We start from the raw sequence: 26,268 nt of genomic DNA on the forward strand, positions 1-26,268 counted from the left end.
GAATGAGGAAGGCCACTCAATTTTTTCAATGCCATAACTTGTGGACATCACTTGATTGGAGCCACTTTCATGCTACAGCAGGACAATGGCCAAAGACACCCTTCAAAATATGCATGAACTACTTAGTGAAGAAGCTGGCAGCTGGTATTCTATCTAATGGGGTGGCCATCTCAGGCATCAGATCATTGAGCTGTTATGGGAGCAGCTCGACTGTATGGTATGCAAAAAGTGCCCAACAAGTCACTCCAACTTGGCTTCTGGAAGCAGGTGGTGACATTTCTCCAGGTAGCCTCGGAAATTAACAAATAGAATATCATGGGTCTGCAATGCTGGAATTGCAGCAAAAGGAGCATTCTTTGATTTAAGCAAAGTTTAGAGAAATTTTATTCCAAACCTTTTCAATGTCTCGGCATAATTTTCTATTCATTTTGCAACTCATTTGAAAAACTAAAGTATGAGTTTTTGAGCGGTAGTGTATATACAGTGCAACCTCTTTGCATAGGAAAGTGGTTCTCTGCATATCTAGCTATAGAGGACCCCCCTCCCTATAAGACTTTTTATTCAGAGTTGGTCTTCTGGAGAGGTTTCAGGGTGTGTTCATGTGTGGCAGTAATGCATTTGTTTTCAAAGGCAACAGAACAGCTTGAGATTCACATGATAAAATAGATGGTGTGATGTAGTAGATTACTGTATAATGCAGAGCTCCAGTGCTCTTCCCTGCACAAGCAGTAAAACGGATTCTGTGTCCCGATTGGCTGAGTAGTTAGCTTAAGGCAGCGATGCCAAAAGCACTGCCACGCCCACTTCAGGAAAAGCCGCGCGTTTTATAGATATGAGTCCATCTATTAGCCCTTAATCTCCGGATAGGATGAAGCCAGCAGCATGATACAGGTATTAATGGAAGACAAAAGTGTAGTCCAGTTTTCTTGTTCATGGACGTCCTGTGATGTTTTTATCATGCTATTTTTTCTAAATAAAGTGGACTTTTAACTCGTATACTTGCCTTTCGTTGGAAGCTGGACTACACTTTTGTCTTTTTTTGCTACTATTTACTGTCTCCCCAACCCAGGTGTCCTTGCAGCCACAAATCGCCATCTACATTGAATCTATAGGTGAGCTGAAAAATTTTTCTTTTTCCTATTAATGGAATTGTTAAAGGCTCTTTCCATCTGTGCCAAAAGCATTTTTTGTCATGCAACTTTGGGCTATATTCACACGAATGTATGGGGAACGTATATACGGCTGATATACATCCCCCATACATCGCTATGGACTCACGGTGCCCAACAGGAGTGGTACGGTACAGCACGTGCGGCACCGTACCCCGTAGAAAGATGGGACATGACCTTTCTACGGACTACGGCAAAAAGTCCTTTGAAGAGGGGCGGGGGTGAGCGGCTCTCTCCCCCTCTCCCCTGGCACTGCCGTGTGCCCGCCGTGCAACAGCGGTGTGAATGTTGCCTTACAGTTACACCAAGCTTTTTTTTTGGAGACTCTTGTGTGAACCGCACAGCTGAATTTCCCAAATATATGAGCATTTAAGTACGTCATGCACATGGCCAGTCGTAGCTTGCCACAATCTGAGTAGTCAGATGCCTAGAAACAGAACACGCCGATTTAATTAAAAGGTGTTTATTACCAAAATACAATATGAAAAGTCAATATGTGACAAACTTTTTGTAAAGCAAAATAAATTATTCTAACATTTTACAGTATCTTCCATTGTAGTTGAAATATTAAAGGTCTTTACCTTCTTGCCCTGTACAGAGTCTGCCGCAGCTACACGGACAGTCTGCTGTTTTAAGGCAAGTAGAGCGCAAACGGTTTGAAATATAATGCATCAAAACAAGAGAAGCCATTACATGATCTAAGTGTCAGTTTATGTGAGCTGAGAACTTTGGCTTAGCAAACGAAGGAAGGGGGGGGGGGGGGGGGGAGGGGGATGATGTTTTAGTGTTACATAATTCTGTTGAAAAAGGTTGCTTGACTGTAAAGATAAGTGTGGAGATTTATTGGAGCACCATTTGTTAACCCACAATAGAAAGCATGACACTATGGAGTAAAAGCAAACCCTAGGTCTACCCTTCTACCAAAAATGCTGCTGCCAGGCCAGCGGGTCTCAACACCAACCCTCCATTGAATGCAAACATATAGGGTAGCTGAACTGGTCCAGTGAGAAGTGACAACCACCAACTAATATATTCATCTGAGCCCAGTCATTTTAAAACTGTATATATACACACACACACACACACACACACACACACACACACACACAAACACTATGGAAGCAACCAAGACTTCTGCAACCCAGAGACTGCAGACTATTGCCACACAGCATGTCCCCAAATATATATCTGGCACAATATCCCAATTCTGTGACACAAATTTAGCTTGATTCAGAGCATACATATGGGGGGGGGGGGGGGGGGAAGTCTAATTCACTGACCCTGGAATAGGGTAACATTTTTACTAAAGCAAAATTACACTCATATATGGTAATATAATGCATAACACTTTCACACGCTGTTATCCCTCTATCAAATATAGCGCAAATGTAAACGGTAGAGTATCTGAAAGCAACCAGAATACAGCTGTCATTTTTCTAAGGCAAATTGGAAAATGAGAGCAGAGACCCGACTGGCTGCCCCAGATAATTCCTCCACACATCATTTGCATTGTTACAAATCCCTTCCCCACTTGAGCTTGTTTCTCAATTGTCATACACATATCTAGAGCAGATTTATACTAAATGCAGCATCCTGCGCAAAAAACCCAAATACTAAGCCTTACACATAATACATTCTATATATATATAAAAAAAAAAAAATTGTGGTTATATGTCAGTTATGAAACCCTAATAATAAAAGTAAATGTAGAGTAAGAACTGTGCAAAACTAATGACCATTGAAAAACCCTGTGATGTTTCTTATGGGGTACAGTGCACCTCCACACTAGGTATTTGTGCTTTATGTATCTGCAAAAAAAAAAATATGCAGCTCATCTACGGTGTGTCCCGAATTGTGACGAGACTGCAGCTTCTTTCTACCAAATTCAGTGGCCGTGCATGGTATTACAGCTCAGATACACAGGACGAGTGACTCATGTACATGACGTCCCTGGTCTGTGATCACAACTAACCAGCATTCACAAGGATCAGACCTTTAGAGCAATGGGATCACTTCAAGTGCCACAATTCCAGCTTTCTAAAGGATCATTGATCAACTTCTGAAAATCAGAAAGCCCCTCTAAGCAAAAATCAGACAGTGAGAAAGTTACCACATTAGGCCACGTCTGCCAAAACTAAAGGCTACAGCTACACATCAGATGTAACAATGCTGCAGTAGCCCTAAACCATGTTTCATCTCTTCAAACAGTGGGTCGTAGCCCTTTTCTTTAGGCAAAACTTTTTCCAGCCAACAATAGGACTAAGGCAACCACCAAGGCTGCCATGTAGACGGATAATCATGAATGTTCAGTAGTTGGCAGAAGGCCAATTCTTACCCCTTTTACAAGTGGAGGCCTGAGAACCAGGCCTTTAGAGCTCCATGTCAAAGCAGGAAACACAAGCAGCCATCGGGTGCCCTGTCGCTGGCCATGAACAAACCCTTTAAGATGCAAGCTGCATACATTATAGAAGCACAGACAAACACCTGTGAAAAGGGGCAATACTGATTTAATTCCCACTGAGGGTGGAATATTGAAAGCTATTTTTTTATCCATAAATCTTATTCAATACATTAATATCAATTACCTTGGAAATAGCACCACTGGAAAAAAAATGCACCAGGATTCTTTACTGAAGACAAATATGAAATTACATATAAATACTTAATAAATATGTAAGAAAACATCACACCTGGTATAACTAAAAAAATATATATCTTAAAATGACTATACAACATGCTGGAAGTCGTAAATTATATGGCGTCAGCTGCTAACAAAATAAGTATCCAAAAGGGTCAATACAGCAATGCTATGTACAGTGCTGCAGAATGGAGAGCATGTACCGAATATGGACAGCAGATAGAGTACGGCTGCAGATTAGGATTAATCCCTTTCATCTACAGAGATACCATATTTAAAGTTTATTCTTTTTTGCCACCACCACCACCTGCACTTGTTTCTCAGATTATTATTTTAACACAAAATGTGAGAGTCATTGTTACCAGCTATGAAGCCACTAAGAAAGTGAGGATCAATATGGCAGCAGATGGCAAGATATTATGGAAATCTAAAACAAAAAAAAAATATCCTTACAAGTTACCACTGTCTAAATAGCCTGAACTTTGTTAACTGATGTTTATATCTGACTACATCTTGTATGCAGCCTCTCCAAGGCAACTAGATTAGCTGCATACACCACCATAAGCATGGCTCAAAATATAGGGGCTAAGCCTTTACTCCATAGACCTCAAAACCAGATTGAGGTGGAAATGATAGATTAAACACTCACTTACCCTCCCCGATACATGCAAGCCCAATAAGTTGGACTTCAATCACAACAGGGTCCAGCTGCTGCCCCATTACAAACTTAACATATACTAAAAAGAAAAAACATTTTATTCATAATTCACATATACACCTCTGGTGAGATGCTATACATTTCATAAGTAGACTGCAGCTACTGAATTTAGGGGAACCCATCACCCCAGTGAAGTGACAAGCATTGCTGCCTACTTTACAAGCAGATCAGTTAAAGAAAAAGTAACAACTCATTTTACTATAGCCATTGAAGCACAATATAGGAATAAAAACTTTGCACCCAAGATGGAAATAATCTTTGTCGTAAATCCTGACCTTTAATTGCCATCACCCTCCTCTATCTATTGGGTTATTTTTGTTGAAAATTTGATTCATGAAACGGCGCTTTTCTGCAATATGTGTAGGAGATGAGCGGGGGCACTTTCTGGATGCTACTGCACACACTGCTCCCTTAGGACCTACAAAAGAGCAGCCCCTTTGTTGTCAGTGTAGGGGTCCCAGAAGTCAGGCACCAAACACGGAATAACCTATGGAGGAGACAACTAGAGGGTGGTATATTATATTCTCTTAATTAAAATTGTTGCTTGAAAGAAAACAAAACATTCTTTGTACATATTTCACATCCAGCTCCATCTACAGATCTCGAAAAAAAAACAAAAAAACAACAAGCTTAAAACCCTTACAAAGCGCATGACCAAATACATCTTGTGTGACTGCCACATCCACATGTTCCCCTTAAACCAGTACAAGTATTGAGTCTCAGCCCCCATATACTGCACTTCTAAAGCAGAATTCAGGATAATGTGCCAGAAAAGGGTTTGCTGCCCGTTTCTCTAAAACACTTTTTTTTATAGCTAAAAAGAAAAAATGCCCCTCAGGGATTTTCTGTACTTGCAACATGCATTTCAGGATTGAGACTTCATGGGATTTCATGGTAGACCATTCTATGAGTCTTTAGGGCAATATTGGTGACCTGGCTCCCACCAAAAACAGAATGTAACCAACTCAGGAACCACCGAAACATGTCATAGGAGGCTGCCTAAATACATACATGGATCTGTAGGATAGAAGACCATTTATAAAAACGTATACCAATTTATGTTACAAGGATAAAGCATTTCTCACCTCACACATGGTGGCTCTCTAAAGCACAGGCTAAAGTCAAAAGCTGTCCTTTAAGGTGAAAGACATAATTGACTATGTAAAATAGGTATACACTGCAATAGCTGCAAGAATTCTGTCCACCAACAGCACACAATCCAAGAGGAACCCCATACAAATACTGAGGATGTTGGAGATATCTAGTAGGTCATTGTGGCCATGACCCATAACAAATAATATTTTAAGGTTTAGAAAAAGGGAAATGCAAAACCTATGAGCTCAGATCCCACTTATGCAAAACTACCGCATCGCAGATACTTTGACCTACAGAGCTTACAGGCTTCCAATATATTAAAAAGATGATCAGTCAGCAGATTTCCCATTAACCCTCAATGTGCACCACCATGAAAAAACATCACTCCATAACATCATTTTAAACAGGTTTCTAGAGCCTTTATCCACACTAGATACCAACATGCGTACATATAGAAAGTTTACAACTGGAAGAAAACGGATTTCCAAGTCTTCCCTGTTTCTAAACTCATTCCTATTTCTGTTTAATTGAAATAAAACCAAAGTTAAATTGACTGAGGCAGCAGTTCCCAACAATTGAAGGGGTTCCCCATCAAGGGCCTTTAATCACAGCGCTTGATAGAGGACAAGCCCAACAAAAAAAAAAAAAAAAAAGCATAAATTGTTACACAAGTAATAAATCCTACAGGAAAAAGCTAGAAGGCTTTGATGAAATTAATTTCTAGATTTCATCACACTCCAGGATGTCAAGTTGTACCCTCTACTCTATAGAACGTGCCCTTTCATTTAAAAAAAAAAAAAAAAGCAACAAACTCATTTCTAGATTACACAAGTATACAGGCTTTACGTGTGGTGGATATGGAGCACCCTACTCAGGACGAGGCTTCGGATTTATTCAGTATGATGTTAATGATTTCTCCCTCGTGCGCTTTCATGTGCTCCATAAGAAGCTCTTTGCTTGTGGACTCAAAGCCACAGATGCAGCAGCAGAAGAGCAGGACACACAGTTCTGTCCCAGGTCGCACCTGGCTTTGCAGTTTCTCAGTATTAGCCAAAGTGTGCTGCAGAGTGTTCACCTTTGGGTTTCCAATGAGTGTTACTTCTGGAGCTGAATGAGCAATTGAAATGACTCCATCACTGTCCATGGTCATACTTGGCTCTTCCAGTGATCTGTTGCCCAAAGGATCTCTCTGTATCCTGAAATGACAAAGGGTAAATCATGTCAAACATCTGTGTGCATGAAGACTTGCTAGACCTATAATCCACATCTATCATGTTCACTAATGGATGCTTGGAAGGGCCAGGTTCAGGAGAGGTGAACTCCTTACCCCTCCATAGAAGCAGAGTGGACAGGGGAATAATATAGCAAAATATAGGACGTCTTACATGATTCGATGCAGTGTTACCTATTTGCAGCCGAACCATGGTTCCCATTAAGTTTGTGTGCATGAGGCCTTAGGTAAAAGCCTCTAGTAGTTGATCTGACTGCTGGATCTTAAGTTGCAGTTTTGACAGAACTATGTGGCAGGAGAAGGTGACTATACAACAGCTGTTCATTGATAACACTTATAACCCAATAATTGAACAGTAAATAACCATTTTCATCGAATTTAGACGTTAGGGGCTGTCAGGTTTAATAAAATCAATGTTATTCTTTTTAAAATGAAAAATGTTATTTTCAGATTTCCAATATACTTTCTATTATCAGTCATTGATCTGCTTGCTCTTATACTATAGGAAGCTACATTGGTTTTCATCCACCAGTAAACAATCTATGCACATGCGGTATCACACAGGTGCACTAGCCATGCACCTGTAAGATACCGGGACCCAGCCCAGGATCAAAGTACTGATCTCAAAGTGTTAAAGAGGTTGCCACTTTCAGCAAATAATTGATATGATTTGTGTACAGAAAAGTTGTACAATTTTCCAATATACTTTCTGTATCAATTCCTCAGTTTTCTAGATTTTTCTCTTGCTGTCCTGCTATATAAAGCTTCCAGTGGATACAAATCTGTCCATGTTCTTGTGATGGATATGCCGCTGCATGAGCCGTTACCATCACACGGCTCTGATTACCCTCTGATAATAACAGCTTGTGTACCCACGTCCATCACCATGGACAGATTTCTATCCACTAGAAGCTTTTTATAGAAGGACAGCAAGCAGAGATCTAGAAAACTGGAATTGATACAGAAAGTATATGGGAAATGGCATATCTTTTACCAACACAAACCATATCAATTATCACTTTTTTAAACATGGAAATACGCCTGTTACAGCCATTACATTTACTGAACATACCGACTGCTTTGAGACATTGCCTCGTTGATTGCCTTATTCACTTGCTCATAGTTATAGTTCTGATCGCTGGCGTGCTTCCACATATGGGATTTTAAAGAGGGAGGGTGGCTGCAGACGTAACCACAAAGGGAGCACCTGAGAAGAGATCATATTTGTAGACACTTTAATTTACATCATCCTTTCCAAGATCTGTTGCAATCAGTGAAGGGTAGCATATTCCTTTAATGACAGCTGTGATAATAATATTACTCCTCCACAGTTTGTTTGTTGTATATATATATATATATATATATATATTTTTTTTTTTTTCTTTCTTTGTGTTTCATTCTGCCTGTTATAAATCATTAGGCTCCATTTGTTTAAGATCAGCCAGGAAGGTGAGCCTGGCAGGGTGGTTATAAAACCCCAGGGAGTCTATGTTTGATCAGAGAAGCATGGTCTTCCTAAGTGGTAAAATTAACACCTTTCGGCCAGAGTAGTCTAGTTAGTGGGGGATGAAAAGAAGCCACAGACTGCATGTTCTTCCCTCCAAATTCAGACAAAGGGGAATATCATAGCTGCCCCTAACTGGGACATAATTCATAATTATAGGTCCCAAGTTACACAGGACAGTTATGGGGTCTAGACACACTCCTGGTCTGAAAATCAGAACATTAGCTGCAATGGAAGGCAGCCAATAGCAGAACACCCGTGATATTAGGCTAAGACACCCCGAGTTTGGTATGGGGTTAATGGGAATAACATGCCCGTTTGGTTGGAAGCCATGGCACAATTGTGCCATCTCCCAATCAAAAGTTATGGGGTTCTGATAAAAACCCAGACCCAAAAAGTAGCTCACTGATGGGAGGGGGATAGAAAAATCCCCCTCACAGTGACATCACAGCCAGGGGTGGGGGTTAAAAATCACCTGGGCTTAAATTAATGAAGCAGCCACATAGTAGTGTTCAGTCTGGGTGACTATGACAATAGGAGGCTGGATCGATGCTTATGCCCTGTCCTCGGGCCAAAGAATTTCTTCCTATTTCACTAGCAAGAATTTTTTGTTTCCTCTTCTTCCCTCACTGTAAGTATTGTATGTGTATTGTTTTAATCCTTTTTTTATTTTATCTGACAATTGAATTCTTTGAGTGTACTGCATTTTTATGTAAATTAAAACTTTTTAATAAGCCTCTGCTTGTAGCCTTAAAGAATCTGAGTCTCTAAAGGGAATCACGTTACCAGAGGTCATTATTAGCATAGTCCATGTAGTAAGCGATTGCATGTTCTGTGTGAATTTATAATTGTAATATCGTGTAATTAGTGAGTGCATGTGCTGAGTTATCATCAGGGTGCATTGTCTGTGGTTGAGGTGCCTACGGCCTTCTTTGAGCAAGTAACTCGTGGGTGGTGGCAGTGTGGCTGGGGCGGAAATTTGTGGAGTAAATTTAGCGTAAGGACGCCATTTTGTGGAAGTGGGCGGAGCTTAAGGGCTAAATTCTGGGACTCCATAGAGTAGTTATCGCAGTGTGTGAACTCCGGTGAGTCGGGTTCATGACAACAGCCATTTCCCACTATACACAACTCAGTGACACTAATCTCACTCTATTGCTGCCCAAAGTCTAGGGTGACCATTTAAATTGATTTTTGCATTATATTTATACTTGTCCCCTTTGCGCACCAGAAGGAGAATAGCATAAGCGCACCAGAAGGAGAATTAAAAAAAACAAAAAACACATTGATGTGCAAAGAACTGAAGACCTTCTGCTTTTATCAGATGCAGGTACTTCTGTCAATATGGAATAAATTCTGAAACTATTAAAAAGTTAGACATTCTGTTCAACATGCAGGTTTTCGTGCAAGTGGCACAATGCAAATTATCCACTGCAAGTTACATTGAAGCCCTCACATTTTTGCGTGCACAAAGAGGGGCAAGTAAGACTTTATAGAGCCGTCTTGGGTGGGAGAGCTCAAGAAAAAAAAACCCTGCACATGTCCTCAGGAAAATAAAAAGTTGGACAAAATTTCCATGTGGTTGAAGCATTCCAAAGTAACGAGCTTAACAAAATGCACTGAAAGCTGCATAGCATTGTGAGCCAGTGAGAACATTAGTTTTCTATATGAACAGAAAGTCCTCCTGTTTTCCCAGTCTGTCCCTAGGATTCCTTTGACTAGCACTTTCACAGTGGCACATTGGGATTTTCTTTCTTTTGAATCAGCAACTAACTAAGTAAGTAATAGACAGGTCTTCTAAGATAAAACATGGAAATGATGCAGAGAATGGGTGGCAAGGGAAAAATGCATTTACATAAAAGTCCATCTTAGCTGTGTGATGAGTATCTCACAGAAGGTGTTGAGTTATTTTAATAAACGAGTCTGTCTTTCTCCAAGTCTCATTTGGGTCCCTAGACAGATGGCTGTACTTCATCATCCGGAAGTATGGAATTTGTAGCGGCTACCACATCTACAGTCGTATGGAGTAATTTCTCATACCTGTATGGTTTATCAGAAGTGTGAATTCTTCTGTGGTTCCTCACCCCGACGTATGTAGAACTTGTGTAGCTGCACACATCGCATCGATACAACTTCGAGATGTTTGATTTGTTACCTTGAATAAGAAAGCCATAAAAACAAAAACAATGATAATTTGCTATCAGAGAGACGCACTCTCAGAGTGGAAAGAGTTTAGGTGAAAAACAATTAAAGAAATAATACTTCCCCTGGTCGAGTTTTATGAGAGGTATAAACAACTTGGTAGTTTGCAGCAATGCTAATGGAAAATGTTTATTACACTTGAAACATCCAGGAATATTTTAATGTATTTGGAAACGGGGAGGGGGGTTGTGAAGGGATCTTCCAACGAATTACAGCAACCTATACTTAGATTAGGGGCAGAAGTAGAGTGCAGAAAAATAAGCTGCTGTATATACAGGCAGTCCCAGGGTCACATACAAGATCGGTTCTGTAGGTTTGTTCTTAAGTTGAATTTGTATGCAAGTCGGAACTGTATACTTTATTAATGTAACCCCAGCCAAATTTTTTTTGGTCTGTGACAACTGGATTTTAAAAATGTTGGATTGTCATTAGAACCAGGATTAACAATAAAGCTTCATCACAGACACCAGTGATAACTGTTAGATGTTTATTTTAGTCTAAGGCTAAAGTACAGTAAATTGCCAACATCCAGAGGTCCGTTTGTAGCTAGGGGTGGTATGTAAGTCAGGTGTTCTTAAGTAGGGGACCGCCTGTACATACATTTTACAAGGCTGCAGTCAGTGACAGGAGCCTGAGGAAGTCTTACGCAGAAGACACAACAGTGACTTGTAGGTAGGCAACAGCCCTTTGGTCACATCAGTGATCTGTACACAGACATGACTATCAGGTCAGGTGTTTTCCCCCTCCCCCTCCTTGTTTACTTTCAGGGGATAAAAACCCCATCCATGATTATGTGATGGACATGAAGGTTTACAAGCCATTATCACAGAGTAAGCAGAGACAAGTGATAATGGCTTGTGCACCTGCATATGCATCACAAGACCATTGAAAGATCTCTATCCACTAGAGGAAGAAGGGGGGGGGGGGAGGAGAAAAGCGCAAGCTTTCTATAGCAGGGCAGCAAGCAATGAATAAACAAACAAACTAAAGTGGTTGGCCACGTTCAGAAAATATAAAGGGAACCTGTCAGAGATCTATTAGCCTCCCCATGACCCTAGGCAGTTGATAGCATATCCCAAACTGTTTATTAAAATTTGTGGATCAAATGAAAACTTAACCTGACTCGCTGCCAGCTGTGTCCCCTCGCCATTTTCATCCCAGAGTCAATTTATTTTCCACAGCGGGGGTGAGGGAAGTTTGATCCACAAATGATAGCTTTGATGAAAATTGTTTGGTTAATAAAGCTATTCATTTTGTTTGTGGTTGGGGGCATGTGGAAAAGAAAAAAAAAAAAAAAAAAAAAATTTAAAACTACTAAATGATCATTGCAAATTCCTTACCTTCAGGAGAAATCTTCTCTTCCACCTCCTCTGTGCAGACTTGTGGATCCTCACTTGTGGTCGATGCAGAATCTAGAAGACTGCGATGATCCCGTTCATGGTTCCTTAACTGACTCTACAAGATATGAAACCAATTATTAGGAAGTGGAGAGGTGGCTTTCCAGCACTAGGATTTGGATCCCTGTGCAAGTAAAAATGTAACCTTCAAACTTCTGCCTGTAACAAAGACACTGCAACAAGACATTTGGCCGTGTCCCTAATATATATATGTCCCTGCTACCATTTCTACCTTCCTGGTCAAGACACTGATCAGAATTGTTTTTCAATAGAGACATGTCTGAAGGTCACAGAAAGCTGACGTACAGAGAAGTCTATGGGGAGGTGAGGGTGAAAGCCAATTACATAAATTCTTTTAATATCCTCTGATCAAAATATGTCTAACATTGCAATAAAAACAAACAAAAATATTAAAACCCAATTGTGTATATGTCTGAGGAAACCAGTGTTTACCCTTCCCGCCTGGCAGCAAGGAACCAAGCTGTAGCAGTCATAGTTTATAGAGAACCCATCAGGCAAATTAACCCCCAAAACTAAATAAGCAATCAGGTCCTAAAGCTGTATGCAAATGATCTGAGAGATGTCCAATGAATCATTATCATATTCAGGTGTCCAGCGTATTCATGAGTGGGAGGCACAGCCACACCCCCAGTACTTCATTGACAGCCTGTATAAGGATTTGAGATATAATGTCTCCATGTGCTTCCTGGTGCTGGCGCCCCGTGCAGCCTGTGTGTATATATGAGATACTCCTATACACATGACTGACAGCCTGTATAATGATGTAAGGTATAAGGGTGTAAGGTCTCCTCGTGCTTCCTGGTGCTAGCAGCTACATCCCCTGCAGCCTGTGTGACAGATGCAACAACTCCAGGCAGCCATGTTATAGCAGAACATGTTAGGTACTTGTGTATTATGAGGGAGAGCATGTCAGCAGATAAAGCACAGACACTGGCAATGCTTTACTATACATTACACAGACATACGCAGGGGGGGGGGGGGGGGGAGTGGGGTAACATCACTTTCTCCATGTGACCAGCCTCATTTACAGAAGAAAATATGATTTTACAATGATTAATGTATGCATTGACTAGATAAAGGCTGGGATGGAATCATCAGCTGCTCCAACAGGTAGAGGTGACAGAAATAGTGACAGACCTGATGGCAGGTGTCCTTTAAAGGAAACCTACCACTGCTCGCATGATAAAATCATGCGAGCAGACCACCTGGTAGGCTATTTAATACTAATGCCGGCACATACTTTAGTTCCGCACGGCGATCGTTAGTTTAGATAAAAAAATGTTTTACTTACATATGAAAATATTCCTCCGGTGCTACACCTACATCATCTTCGGAAGGGAGATGCCTTCCGATCTTTAATTATTCACGCCTCCTTCATTGTAGCCGTTTCCTTCGGGTGCCGAGAGCAGTGACGTCACCAAGCTCTCGGCACCTATCGCTGTCTGGCCGTGTGAGAGTTAGTATCTGCGCATGCGCGATAGGTGCCGAGAGCTTGGTGACGTCACGGCTCTCGGCACCCGAAGGAAACAGCTACAATGAAGGAGGCGTGAATAATTAAAGATCGAAAGGCATCTCCCTTCCGAAGATGACGTAGGGGTAGCACCGGAGGGATATTTTCATATGTAAGTAAAACATTTTTTTATCTAAACTAACGATCGCCGTGCCTAACTAAAGTATGTGCCGGCATCAGTATTAAATAGCCTACCAGGTGGTCTGCTCGCATGATTTTATCATGCCAGCAGTGGTAGGTTTCCTTTAAGGATTGGCCTTTATGATAAATATCAAAGAAATACGGGCGTCCATTAACAATTCCTTAAAAGAGTAAACAATTTCAGATTTGATTGTGTGGGGGTGTTGAACATTTTTCTAATAAACTTCATTAACCCCTTACCCAGAGGTTGCACTTTTTTTCTACAAGGGTAAGAATACTCCGGTCACCATTTTTGAGAAGTAATTTTAGCTGAGAAGGAGTATGAAATTTTCAGCAATACATATAAATAACTCCTAGGCATATACAGTGTTAATAGAATATTTAAGCAAGAAAATCATTACAGATGCAACATAGCATAGTACTACTTTCTAGCAGATCTGGGCACTGGACTATACTATGACAACAGATCCCTTTTGTACAATAGGCTATCAGCGGTGTTCACTATTATACGTCAGAATTTGAAGCCATGTGCTGCACTGTATATAAAAGGGAACTTTGTTCCCCTGCTCAGTTGGACCACGCGCCACATTTATCATGCAAAGTCCTACAGAAGTGTGTGGCACACCCCATGTTAAAGATGGCGGGGTAATGGCGTCCCATTGTGCGTCTGACGCTTGGAGAGGAATTATGCGCACTCAGCCCCTACCAATGTGACGTAATAGTACCTCACGTGTCAGCTCCTGCTTTATGCTTAGGGGCTGAGTCCTCTCCATAAATGGAAGATGTTGGCTGCATATTGCAGCAAACACCCATGGTTGGTACCATGATCATACTGACCCAATAAATAAGGGTTAAGAAATTCTGCTAGGTTTATAAAGAAACAGGCTGCAATGTACCCCTTAGCTGTCGAGTTGCCATAGTTACTTCTATGTTGCTCTCTTCTCCTGTTTGTTACACAGCTGTGAGTGTTAACCCTTACTACTCTCCCTGGCTGTGGTATGCTATGAGCATCAAGAAGTAAAGGGGTTAATCCTCCCATCTCAGAGTGGTTTAACCAATCGGAGATTAGATGTGAGCTCATGCTGCCTCCATAGAAACACTGTAAAGGCTGGAATATGGGGTAGTTTCCCCCCCCCCCCCCCATCTTAAAAATTACCATTTAACTTACCTTATAGTAGAAAGATTCATTGCAATCTTTGCACTCGTACTTCATGGTTTTGCAGTGGTTAATCATATGGTTTTCGAGGTCACCGCTATTTTCCGCAATGTGCTCACAGATTGGGCACTGGTAAGGCTGTCTCTGGCGATGAACACGCAGGTGCTGCTTTATGTAACCTTTGTTATCACTGGTGTAATGGCACAGGCGACATCGGTAGGGCCGTTCAGCATTGGGCAAGTATTCCACAAGGTTACCACCAGGGTTAAGATCATTTGTGCACTCGGTCTGGGCATTATCCTGCAACTCTTTCAGGATGTCATCATCTGTAGCATTCTGATCTGTTCTTTCCCTCAGCTTCTCAATAACTTTAAGTAAAGACATACTGATACCCATTTTCATAGGAGCTTCTGTTAATTCAACTTTCTCTTTTACTTCCTTTTGGTTTTGAACATCAGACTCATCCGGCTTTTTTGAAGACTCAACCTTGGGGTTAGGTACAAAAGTCACATCGTCGTCATCCTCACCACCACCACCACCATCTTCTTGACCGGTGTCTGGATCAATAGAACCCGAATCATGAATGACCTGAAGACTGGTTTTAGGACATTCAACCACTCGGATGGGCATGGTCACCAAAGCTTCTGCTGCCAAAGAGTGAAGTCTTAAACACTCAGAGTTTGTCCTTCTGCGCACAGGAGGAGAATTTTCATCAGGATCTTCAAAACCTATGATAATCTCTTCACTCTCCACCACATTCTTGTCAGTATGATAGACATCAACAGCCCCAGCAAGAGGAGGTTCGTGAGGGACCATCTTCTTAACATCCACTTCTGTACTGATCAAGAAGGATTTTTGTGGGCTAGGTTCCTCTGCCCCTGGCAAACGTTCTACAATTACATTCACATGGCCCTTTGTATTTTGGCTACAGCTAATAATTTTCTGTGCCGAAGACAGTAGACTCTCCCGAATGAGGTTATCTTGATCATTTTCCGATAAGGCCTCATCAACAACTATTATTTCTGTTGTAGGAGTTGGGGCACTAGTTTGGCTTACAACTTCAGTCCTTTTGATCTGTACATCCATTGGCAACAAGCCATGTTCCTGAACAGCATCACAGTCAGGTACGGGTACATGCTGGTTGACAAAGATATTTTCAGAGAGTACGGACTCGCTTCCCTGTGGTGTATGAGCTAGGGTGGAATCTGGTAATCCAGCAGACTCATTCTCTTCCTCAAAGATAGGGTAAGAGAAGTCAACCTCCCCTGCATGTTTCCAAGCATGTGTTTTTAACATTCGTTGCTGGCCACAGGTATATTTGCATATGAGACACCGGTACAGACCATATGCTTCATAGGAATACCATTTTTTTCTCCCTGATTCAGTAACATTTGTACATGAGGATGCCCGCCTGTCCTCTGGGGGCTGGTCTTTAGTTTGCGAAAGAGCAGTCACTTCATTTTCACAGTGTGTTTTAATATGAGTTTCGAGTTCACTGTGGGTCTTAAAAGTCAAGTGGCACTCTGAGCACATTAGGATGATTTCATTATGTTGTCCATGATTTTTTACATGGGTTGTGAGGATGTCAAATGAAGGAGAGATAAATTTACAGAGGCTACACTGATAAAACATCACTTTTTTGTTTGAGGAAAGACTATTGACGGCCTGACTGACTGGTTTATCCTCCTTGATCCTCTTGGAGCAGAGATTTGTCTGATCAGGTTCCTTAGACGGTGGACCATCATCGTGATCCGAGTGAGAACGTTTCTTCACTTCGGTAATTTTGCTGGACTCTTGGCTTTTAACCATTGCTGTGAGCTTCTGTATTACATTTATCAAAGGCTCATTGTTTTTCTGTTTGACCTCAGCTGCTTGCATCAGGGTATTTTTGCTATCAGGATAATCTTCGTCTATCTTTTTATTACCACTTTCCTTATTTTCCATCACACCTGGGAAAAAAAAAAAAATTATAATGTCACAGTTTACAAACAGTATATGTTTGGACCTCTAATAAAGATCTTTTATTAGAAGAGGTTTACAATGAATCCTGCAGTGAGCCATCATTCATGCAAGTCTCTGTCCCTCAACACACATTGTAAACTTGACAAGCCTATCAAAACAGTCATAGTATGGGAGACAGCCAGGGTTCCCATGGGCAACTATACGGAAGAACGTGCAAACTCTGGAGATGTTACCTGTAGTCAAGTCTCAACCAAAGTAAATTTGGCTGCAAGGCAACCATTAAAGTTCTGAAAGGGCATCTATCACCAGCATGAAGGTTTGTATGCAAATGAGCATGAGGTGCTCCAGGCTCCATTAACACCTATGGAATCTGGAACCCCTCTGGCTCATTTGCATACAGTCCTTGATCCTAGTGGTAGATGCCCTTTAAATTGTGAATTTTATTTTTAAAACACTGCATGTACCAGCTACAGGTTACAGAAAATCTTACAAGCATGAGGTAAAAGAATTTGGCTGCAGGGCAACACCTCACATGACATTGAAAGTACCGTATTTTTCGGACTATAAAGGTGCACCGGATTACAAGCTGCACCACCAATAAATGCCTGCTAAAACGTCTAGGTTCATATATAAGGCGCACCTTTGATTTCTGAGAAAATCAAAGTTTTTTTGTGCAACTTCTAAATGGCAACTTTCAATCTTCACTGCACTTGTGTAAGGGATATGAAAGCAAATACAGTGAAGGTCTAGTATACCTCACAGGAAGGGAAAGAATGGAGTATGGGTTAGATAGGTCAGATATAGAAGTATTTAGGGTTAAAGTTTTGTTGAGGGGGAAAAAAAAAAAAAAAAAAAAAAATTTATAGCACATCCTTCTTGATGAAATCAGCATTACATTTGAAGGGGATTTAAAGGGAACCTGTCACCAGGGACCTAGTTTGCACTAAAGACAGGTTGCAGAAGCCCATCACACCTGTACTTGAAATATATTGTAATGCAAATGCTTAGAGAAAGCAGAAAATATAATTGTGTGTTTTAACTTACCTGGCATCCTGATAGAATCCTTTGTTTATCCTCTGGGTGGGCTTTGGTTTGCATGCATTTTAAGAAAACATCACATGCCTTGCCTGTGCTGCTCACACCTCAGCTCTCAGCCCTTACCTTTAATGCTCAATCACAGCCAACATCAGTTGGGGAGGGAGGAGCTGTACAAGAGCACAAAGGTGGGGGCTGAGAGCCGAGTAGTGAGCAGCACAGACAAGGCACTTGATGTTTTCTTAAAATGGATCCAAACCAAAGCCCAACCGCTGGGACTAAGCAAAGAATTGTCAGGAAGCCAGGCAAGTTAACACACACAACTATATTGCAATGCAAAAGCTTAGAGAAGGCAGGCGTGATGGGCTTCTGCAACCCATCTTTAAGGAAAATGAGGTCTTTGGTGACATTATCTCGTTAAGGGAACCTAAATTAGTGCAACTGAAATGGGTGGAAATCCATAGACTGGTCCTTAACATATCAAACTACAAACACACACCAAAAACCTCTTACGCCTGCCCATTCCATATTCAAGAAAACAAGTGGATGCTTGTGCACAAGATACTCATTTATCTACATTTTTTATTGCAACATGTTAGCACACCCAAATACTGTGATAGGTCACCCCCTTTAAGATAATCACTCCAACAATAACTGGGTATATTTAAGGACAACCAGCTACAACCAATTTCATCACCTATAAGATCCGACTGCTGAGCTACAGAGCTAACAAGAATATTACAGCGATTGTTGCCATGTAAGACAAGAAGTAAAGATTTGTACAAGACGAGCAGAGTATTTGCAGAGGTTACAGAAGTGATCTTAAGGAAGTGTAAACTTCAAAAGCAGATGAAAGAAAGACATAATGAGATCACTTCCCGTTCCTACACTCCACAGCAGTAACCACTGACAATACTGTGGTATGTGAGGGTGACCAGGAGGGGGAGGGGGGGGGGGGTCAAGCCTATAGCTGCTTATCACTTACTCTGGAATGCCAATTCCTTAAAAGGAGAACCAGCCGCACTCTAGTAACAGCACTAGCAGCGTCTTACTGTAGTAACCCATTCTACAATAACTGAAGCAACTGTGTGAATAAAGGGGAAACATTTCCTGTATGTCAAAAACACTTCTTCTGCTTGCAAACTTTAAAGGTCCTCAACCTGAGATTCGTCAGCTACAGTGAATAACAAAGGGGAATTATGCCTTCAAATATTGCAAGCCACGCCTTACTGGGGGCTCCCCTTTTAGCTATCAGACAGGATAAACAGTTTGCATCTCAAACACAAAGGCAGCAAATGTCTCCCTGGAGGTATGCTATACAAACAATGATCATGAATTTGTGTGATCTTCCCAATGGAACAGATACCCTAAAATAAAGTACCAAGGGACTATGAGAGGGGTTATGAGAGTTTTTCATTGAAAGTGTCATTTAATCATAAGCCAAAGATTTGTGACCCTTCAATAGTTAATAGACACATTGCTGTCCAAATGGCTGCTAAAAAAAAAATATATATATAAAATTTTCATTTTAACTAGTAGCTTACAGGAAAATCAACAACTCCAGTCTTAATCGAGTCATGTTACCCATTATACATTCTTGGAGTTTAATTTGAAGTCATTTAGCCTCCAGGCCCAGCACAAAGCTCAACCAGATGAGCCTTTATGGATTCCATTTAAGATTCACATTCACTGTAATGCCCAGGCTATTTTTTATTAGAAAGGAAACACTTTAGTGACATTTATAAGCAGCCATGGCATGTAAGCAAGTGTCAAAGGAGGAGTCTAAGACCAAACAGTTTGTTCAATAGCAGTAAGAGATGAGGGGCGTCTGTAGTGACACCTTACAGTATACAGGCGGTCCCCTACTTAGGGACACCTGACTTACAGACAGACCCCTCTGACCTCTGGTGAAGCTTTCTGAATGCTTTACTATAGTCCCAGATTGCAATAATCAGCTGTGAGGTGTCTAATGAAGCTTTACTGATAATCCTTGGTCCCATTACAGCAAAAAATGTTTAAACTGCAATTGTCACTGGGGCCCAATTTGTATGGGTCTGGATCTACAATGATAAAATATACAGTTTCGACTTACATACAAATTCAACTTAAGAACAAACCTCTGGACCCTATCTTGTACTTAACCCGGGGACTGCCTGTATTAGCAAACCTTTCCTGCAAAATGAGAATACATTCGGACAACCCAGTTGCAATGTAAGCAGGTTACTCCTTTCTGTATGTACATCCTACCTAGTTATCCTGATGTATTGTATCCCAGTGAGAACAATCTTTGCCATCAACCATACCGGTTATAGTTACGATATGAAATTATAATTCTTCTATACAGACGGTCCCCAACTTAACACCCAACTTACATACGAATCTTAGTTAAACGGCCCTCTGGTAATTGGCAATTTACTGTATTTATGCCCAAGGATACAATGATCACCTGTAGCAGTTCGAGGCGTCTGATATTAAGCTGTTACCTGGTACTTATGAAATTGGAACAGTTTTAAAAACCAATTGTCACAAAAACCAAAAAAATTCTGTCTGGGCTCACAATTACACACAAGTACATGGTTCAGACTAACATTCAAATTCAACTTAAGAACAAACCTACAGTACCTATCCTGTACACAACTCGGGGACTGCCTGTACTGTACTTCTGTTACAGTTGTGTCAAAAGGGATCCAATACTGTACATGAATGGGATAGAGGCTGAAACAAAGAAGGTCCTCTATGAGCCAAAAATGGGGTTTGTAGAAGGGAATCAAGATGGGAATAAACGTTTGACCATTACAACAAAGTAAAATAACTCCATAATGATACAAGCACGGCTATGGGCTCTGCCTGCGCAAACACCGACTCTGCAGTGTTGCTACCTGGTGAGGCAAGTGTATGCCATGAACCCGAAAAGCAGTGCGAGTACCAAGTTTATTTTTGAGGGGGCCTGAATAGCCATTTTATTACTTGTAATTAGTTTTATACATATCGGGCGGCTCTCATGGAATTACATTTTGAAATACGTGGTGTACATGGTTCTTAACCAAAAAGGTTACCGACCCCAGGTGTAAAGAGACCTGTGGAGGTGCAGGAGAATGGTATCTTACAGCTGGAAAGCATGAGGATTTGTCCCTTAACCAAGGGAGGGGGAGAGGGGCTCAGGAAAGTCACTACAGTTGGGGAAAGTTACTGCAGCACCCTCAGCAGTGACCTCAGATGGCACACAACTGCAGCAGTGTTTTGTGCTGAGGTCACTGTCAATCCCCTAGATGGGAAGTCACCAGTGAACTTCAATGATGCACATTTTTTCTTAGTATGACCAGTGTCAGATTGCAGCATAGACTTCCATGTAGCAGACTGCAGACCGCCCCCCTCCCCGCATAATTATGGACAGCTTTGCTATAACCACTTCTAACCTCCCTCACAATCCTCATCGTGCCAGTAATTATATTTCACCAAGAAAAGCCTGCACAAGGTGAAACCTATTTTCAGGCAGCGCTATTTAGAAGCAGTTCTTCTGCTTTCTAAAAGGGAGATCATGAAATTGGGAGTATGCGCAAAACATAACCCATGTCACGTGGTTAGTAACATTACAGAAACTGTCAATTCTTGAAGTCAAAGCAGCTGCTGAAAACCATCTTCAGTTTGTTTCCACAGAAAACGCATGAACGAAAAAAGGAAGAGGGGGAGTGGGAGGAAGGAGACTATTTTCAGCACTGAAAGGCTCTCAAGCCAAGGGGGACATACGGAGATTGATGCAGATTCCATGCATTCTGCAACAGCCACAATATTGGATGTCAACTTAGAGAGGTCTCCAAAAGGGCTGTTTTCCCCCAACATTTGTTTCCAAGATATTCTTAAGAACATTGTTCAAACATATATTTCAAAGTCTCAGCCACATTAAAAAAAGATGGAATTAGTCTTACCGGTAATTCGGTTTCCACTAGTGACCATGACGGCCCCCACCTGGAGGTTGCTCCTTATATCCTGTAGGGACAGGAAGTCACAAAAGTTTAAAAGGCTCCTCCCTAGCACCCCACACCAGTGTCTACCAAAGTACCACCTGGAAGGATGTAAGTGCATACACCTTTGGACCCGTTACCAAGAAGGAAGGAAGGGAGGGAAATAATGGGGGGCCGTCATGGTCACTAGTGGAAACCGAATTACCGGTAAGACTAATTCCATCTTTTCCACCACGTTCCCATGACGGCCCCCACCTGGAGACTTACCAGATTACCCATTATTTGGGAGGGACCACTGCCTGGAGAATCTTTCTGCCAAACAACAGATCGCTCTGAGAGGCAATGTCCAGGCGGTAGTGCTTTGCGAATGTAGAGGAGCTTGACCACGTGGCTGCGCGGCAGATCTGGTCTAAGGATGCGCCTCTTTTTTCTGCCCATGAAGTTGCTATGGCTCTAGTAGAATGAGCTTTAATACATTCTGGTAGGGAAGTGTTGGCTGATTTATAACAAAGTATGATGGTAGATTTAATCCACCTGGCTAGTGTTGCTTTAGAGGCTTTACAGCCTTTGTTTTTACCCCCAAAATTTATTAATAGGTTAGAATCTTTCCTCCAACTTTGTGTAGCTTCTAGATACAGAAGCACAGTCCTCCTAACATCTAAGGTCTGCCATTTCTTTTCACCGTCTGTTTTAGGGTTGGGATAGAAAGAGGGAAGAATAATTTCTTGTTTGCGATGGAAGTTAGATACCACTTGTGGGAGAAATAAGGGATCTAGTTTAAGGACTATTCTATCCTCTAGGACTCTTAAGAAGGGATCTTTACATGAAAGGGCCTGAATTTCTCCTAATCTACGAGCTGTAGTGATGGCTATAAGAAAGGCTGTTTTTAGTGTAAGGCTTTTTATGTTTTTTGCCTCTAGAGGTTCAAAGGAAGGCCCTGTAAGATGGTCTAACACCAAGGAAAGATCCCAAGGGGGAGTTTGGTTTTTAATGTAAGGTCTAATACGGGAACACCCCTTGATAAATCTTTTGACCCACTGATGGTTGGCCAGGGGAAAATCAAGAAAAACACTAAGTGCAGAAATCTGGACCTTAAGTGTGCTTGGCCTAAGACCCAAGGAAAACCCTGACTGTAGGAAGTCTAACACTTGAGCTAGGTTTGGGGTTCCCAGAGAGGGAGGACGGTCTCCGCACCAGGAGCAGAATTTCTTCCAGATCTTTTGATAGATGGCATTTGTTACTGGTTTCCTGCTTGCTTTTATGGTGCTGATAACTTCACTAGAGAGTCCTCTGGCTGTTAAGAGCGACCTCTCAGGATCCAGGCTGTCAGATTTAATTGTTTTAGGTTTTGATGATATAATGGCCCCTGTGTGAGAAGGTCCTGACGGTAGGGAAGATGATATGGATTGTCTATTGACAGTCTTTGAACAGCCGGGAACCAGCTTCTTTTCGGCCAAAATGGAGCAATGAGTATTAGAAAAATCTTTTCGGATCTCAGTTTCTGCAGCACTTTTGGAATCAAAGATATAGGGGGAAAGGCATAGACTAGACCTGTTCCCCATGACTGGCTGAGAGCATCTAGGCCTGATGGAGAGCCCCTGGGATCCAGAGAGAAAAATAGGGTCGTCTTTTTGTTTTGGAAGGTGGCAAACAGATCCAGAGTTGGAGTTCCCCACAGGTGGCAAATCTCCAAAAAGGTTTCTGGATGTAGAGACCATTCGTTTGAGTCCAATGTGACTCTGCTCAAAAAATCTGCTTCTGTATTCTCTATCCCTTTTAAGTGGATTGCTGAGAGGGAGAGGTGAGATTCTGCCCATTTGAAAATTTGGCAACATAGATTCGTCAGGCTCTTTGATTTCGTTCCCCCTTGTCTGCGTAGGTAAGCGACCGTAGTCGTATTGTCGGAGAAGATTTTGATATGTTGACCTTCTATAGATTTGTGTGCAGCTTTTAGCGTTTCTAAGACCGCTTTCAGCTCTCTGAAGTTTGAGGACATGGATCGGGATTGATTGTCCCACTGTCCTTGAAGATGTAGGTCTGGGAGAACTGCCCCCCAACCTTGCAGGCTTGCGTCTGTCTGTATTGTGAGAACCGGGGAGGGATTCCACCAGACCCCCTTTCTTGAATTTTGGGGATTTTTCCACCAATTTAACGAGTGTTTTACTAGATAAGGGATTTTTACCTTGTGATCTAGATGTAGTGGATTTTTGTCCCAGATCCGGATCGTCCAGGCCTGCATGATTCTCGTATGACTTTGTGCCCAGGCCACGCACTGGATACAGGAGGTCAGGAGTCCCAGTAGACTTAGAGCTGCTCGGATGCTGCAAAAGATTTTCTCCTGAAAGAGACTTACAGATTGTTTTAATTTTTTGCACTTCTCTTGTGGCAAGAAGGAACTCTGTTTCATTGAGTCCAGTACTACCCCTAGAAATATCTTTGTTTTTTCTGGAGAGAAATTGGATTTCTCCTGGTTTATTACCCAGCCTAAATCCTGAAGGAGAAGTAGAGATGTCTGTAGGTGACTTTTTAATTCTACTTCTGTTCTGGCCACTAAGAGCAGGTCGTCTAAGTAGGGTACTATTACAATATTTTTCCTTCTCAGGTAGGCTACCACTTCTACCATTATCTTGGTGAATATGCGTGGAGCTGATGAAATTCCAAACGGTAGTGCCCTGAACTGGAAAAGAAGGATTTTCCCCTGAGGGGATTGAACCGCAAACCTCAGATATTTCTGATGGTTTTGGAAAATTGGGACGTGATAGTACGCGTCTTTGAGATCCACTGTACATAGAAAATAATTTTGACCTATGAGAGGTACTGTAGATCTTATTGACTCCATCTTGAAATGTTTGGTTACTATAAATTTGTTCAATTTTTTTAGATTTATAATTAAACGGTACGTGCCGTTCGGTTTTTTTACTAAAAATAGAGGGGAGTAGAATCCTTTCCCCTCTTCTGACTTCTGTACTGGGACAATCACATTCATGTGACACAGCTGCTGAATGTTGGCCCATAACTGAAGATTTTGAGTCTTGGTAAATTTGGGAGAAATCTGGAAGTTTTGAGGGGGGGAATGGAGAAATTCTATCCTGTAACCTGATTTTATAATCTGCCGAATCCAAGGACTCGGAGAAATTTCCTCCCATTTTGTTACAAAATAAGAAAGCCTCCCCCCCACCTGTAAGTCATTGTCTTTTTTGTTTTTGGTCAGGGTTAAAGAGGTACCCGCGACCTGCTCCGCCTTTTGCGTAGCTCCACCTGCCAGTCTTTCCCTTTCCTCTATATTGGGTTTTATTTTCCCTAGAGGGGCGAAAGGAAAAAGAGGGTCTTTTAGGGGAAGGTTTGTTAACTGGAAACCCCTTTTTTCTGTCCGCAGCTTTTTCCAGGATAGAATCCAGTTCGCTGCCAAATACGAATTCTCCCTGAAATGGAATTCCACATAACATGGTCTTTGATTTAACATCACCGCCCCACTGTTTTACCCATAATGACCTACGGACTGAGTTAGTCAGGGCCGCTTCTTTAGCCGAGAATCTTAAGGCTTCAGCAGATGCATCGGCAAGGAATGCGGTAGCGGATTTTAAGAGGGGCATAGACTCTATGATGGATTCTCTAGGGGTTTTATTTATAAGGTGGTTTTCTAATTCTGAGAGCCACAAAAAGAGGGTTCTAGCTACAGAAGTGGACGCAATGTTTGTTTTTATGTTTAGGGAGGATGCTTCCCACGCTTTTTTCAAAAGGGCATCAGCCTTCCTATCTAAAGGGTCTTTAAGCTGTGCAATATCCTCAAAGGGAAGGTCAGTTTTTTTAACCACTTTGGTGACCTGAACATCTATTTTAGGTATAGAGTCCCATAAAGCATTATCTTCAAACAGTAGTCTATTGCGAAATTCTTTAGAAACTGATATTCTTTTCTCTGGGGCTTTCCACTCCTCTAGAACTAGATCTTTTAATGTGTCTACCACTGGAAAGACCCGTTTCTTTTTATATTTTAGTCCTCCGAAGAGTTCAGACTGAACCGAGGATGGTTCAACCACGTCCTCGATATCTAGAGTATTTTTTAATGCTTTCAATAGATTATCCAGTTCCTCTGAGGAAAATAGATATTTTGCCTGATTTAGATCTCTAGGTTGAGTCTCTTCAAAGTCATCCTCCACTTTCTCACTAAGGGATCCTGAGGGAAAATCCGAATCCTCTTCAGAAGAGGATGTTTGGATATATTTAGTTTTTTTCTTAGGGGGTTCAGGTAAGTGGGCCGCAATAGATGAGGATACTTCCTCTTTAATCACTGATCTTAATTCATCTATTAAAGAAGATCTTTCCTCTTTGAGGATTTTATTTAAGCAGTCTGGACATAAACTCTTTTTATAATCCTCTGCCATTTTTGCATTACACAGCCCACAACGTTTGGAAGGCTTTTTAACTGGTTTTTCCCTCTCTTGGCTCCTTTTCTCTGGGCTCTTTCTGACCCTTGCCCTGAGAAGGTACACATAATAACAGCCATTAATACATAGAAAAGCTGAAATGTGA

General features: G+C 41.5%; 1 protein-coding gene across 7 annotated transcripts in view; it reads right to left on the bottom strand.

Annotated features, from left to right (window-relative positions):
* Positions 1-26,268, bottom strand: part of ZNF507 (zinc finger protein 507) — a 53,975-nt gene that overhangs the window by 10,554 nt on the left and 17,153 nt on the right. For 4 of the 7 annotated variants that reach the window (XR_011848937.1, XR_011848939.1, XR_011848940.1 and 1 more), the window contains exons 2-6: positions 14,792-16,728; positions 11,895-12,009; positions 10,393-10,507; positions 7,924-8,058; positions 6,696-6,816 (exon numbers count right to left, since the gene is read on the bottom strand). Coding sequence is in view for 3 of the 7 variants with exons in the window: in XM_072117176.1 (XP_071973277.1) it covers positions 6,492-6,816; positions 7,924-8,058; positions 10,393-10,507; positions 11,895-12,009; positions 14,792-16,728 (2,627 nt within the window). In the remaining 4 variants the exon portion in view is untranslated. Of the gene's footprint in view, positions 1-1,616; positions 6,817-7,923; positions 8,059-10,392; positions 10,508-11,894; positions 12,010-14,791; positions 16,729-26,268 lie in introns of those variants that run through there. The other 3 variants (XM_072117178.1, XM_072117177.1, XM_072117176.1) reach the window with 1 other exon arrangement.

Source organism: Engystomops pustulosus, chromosome 7 (assembly GCF_040894005.1).
Source record: "Engystomops pustulosus chromosome 7, aEngPut4.maternal, whole genome shotgun sequence".
Lineage (NCBI taxonomy): Eukaryota > Metazoa > Chordata > Amphibia > Anura > Leptodactylidae > Engystomops > Engystomops pustulosus.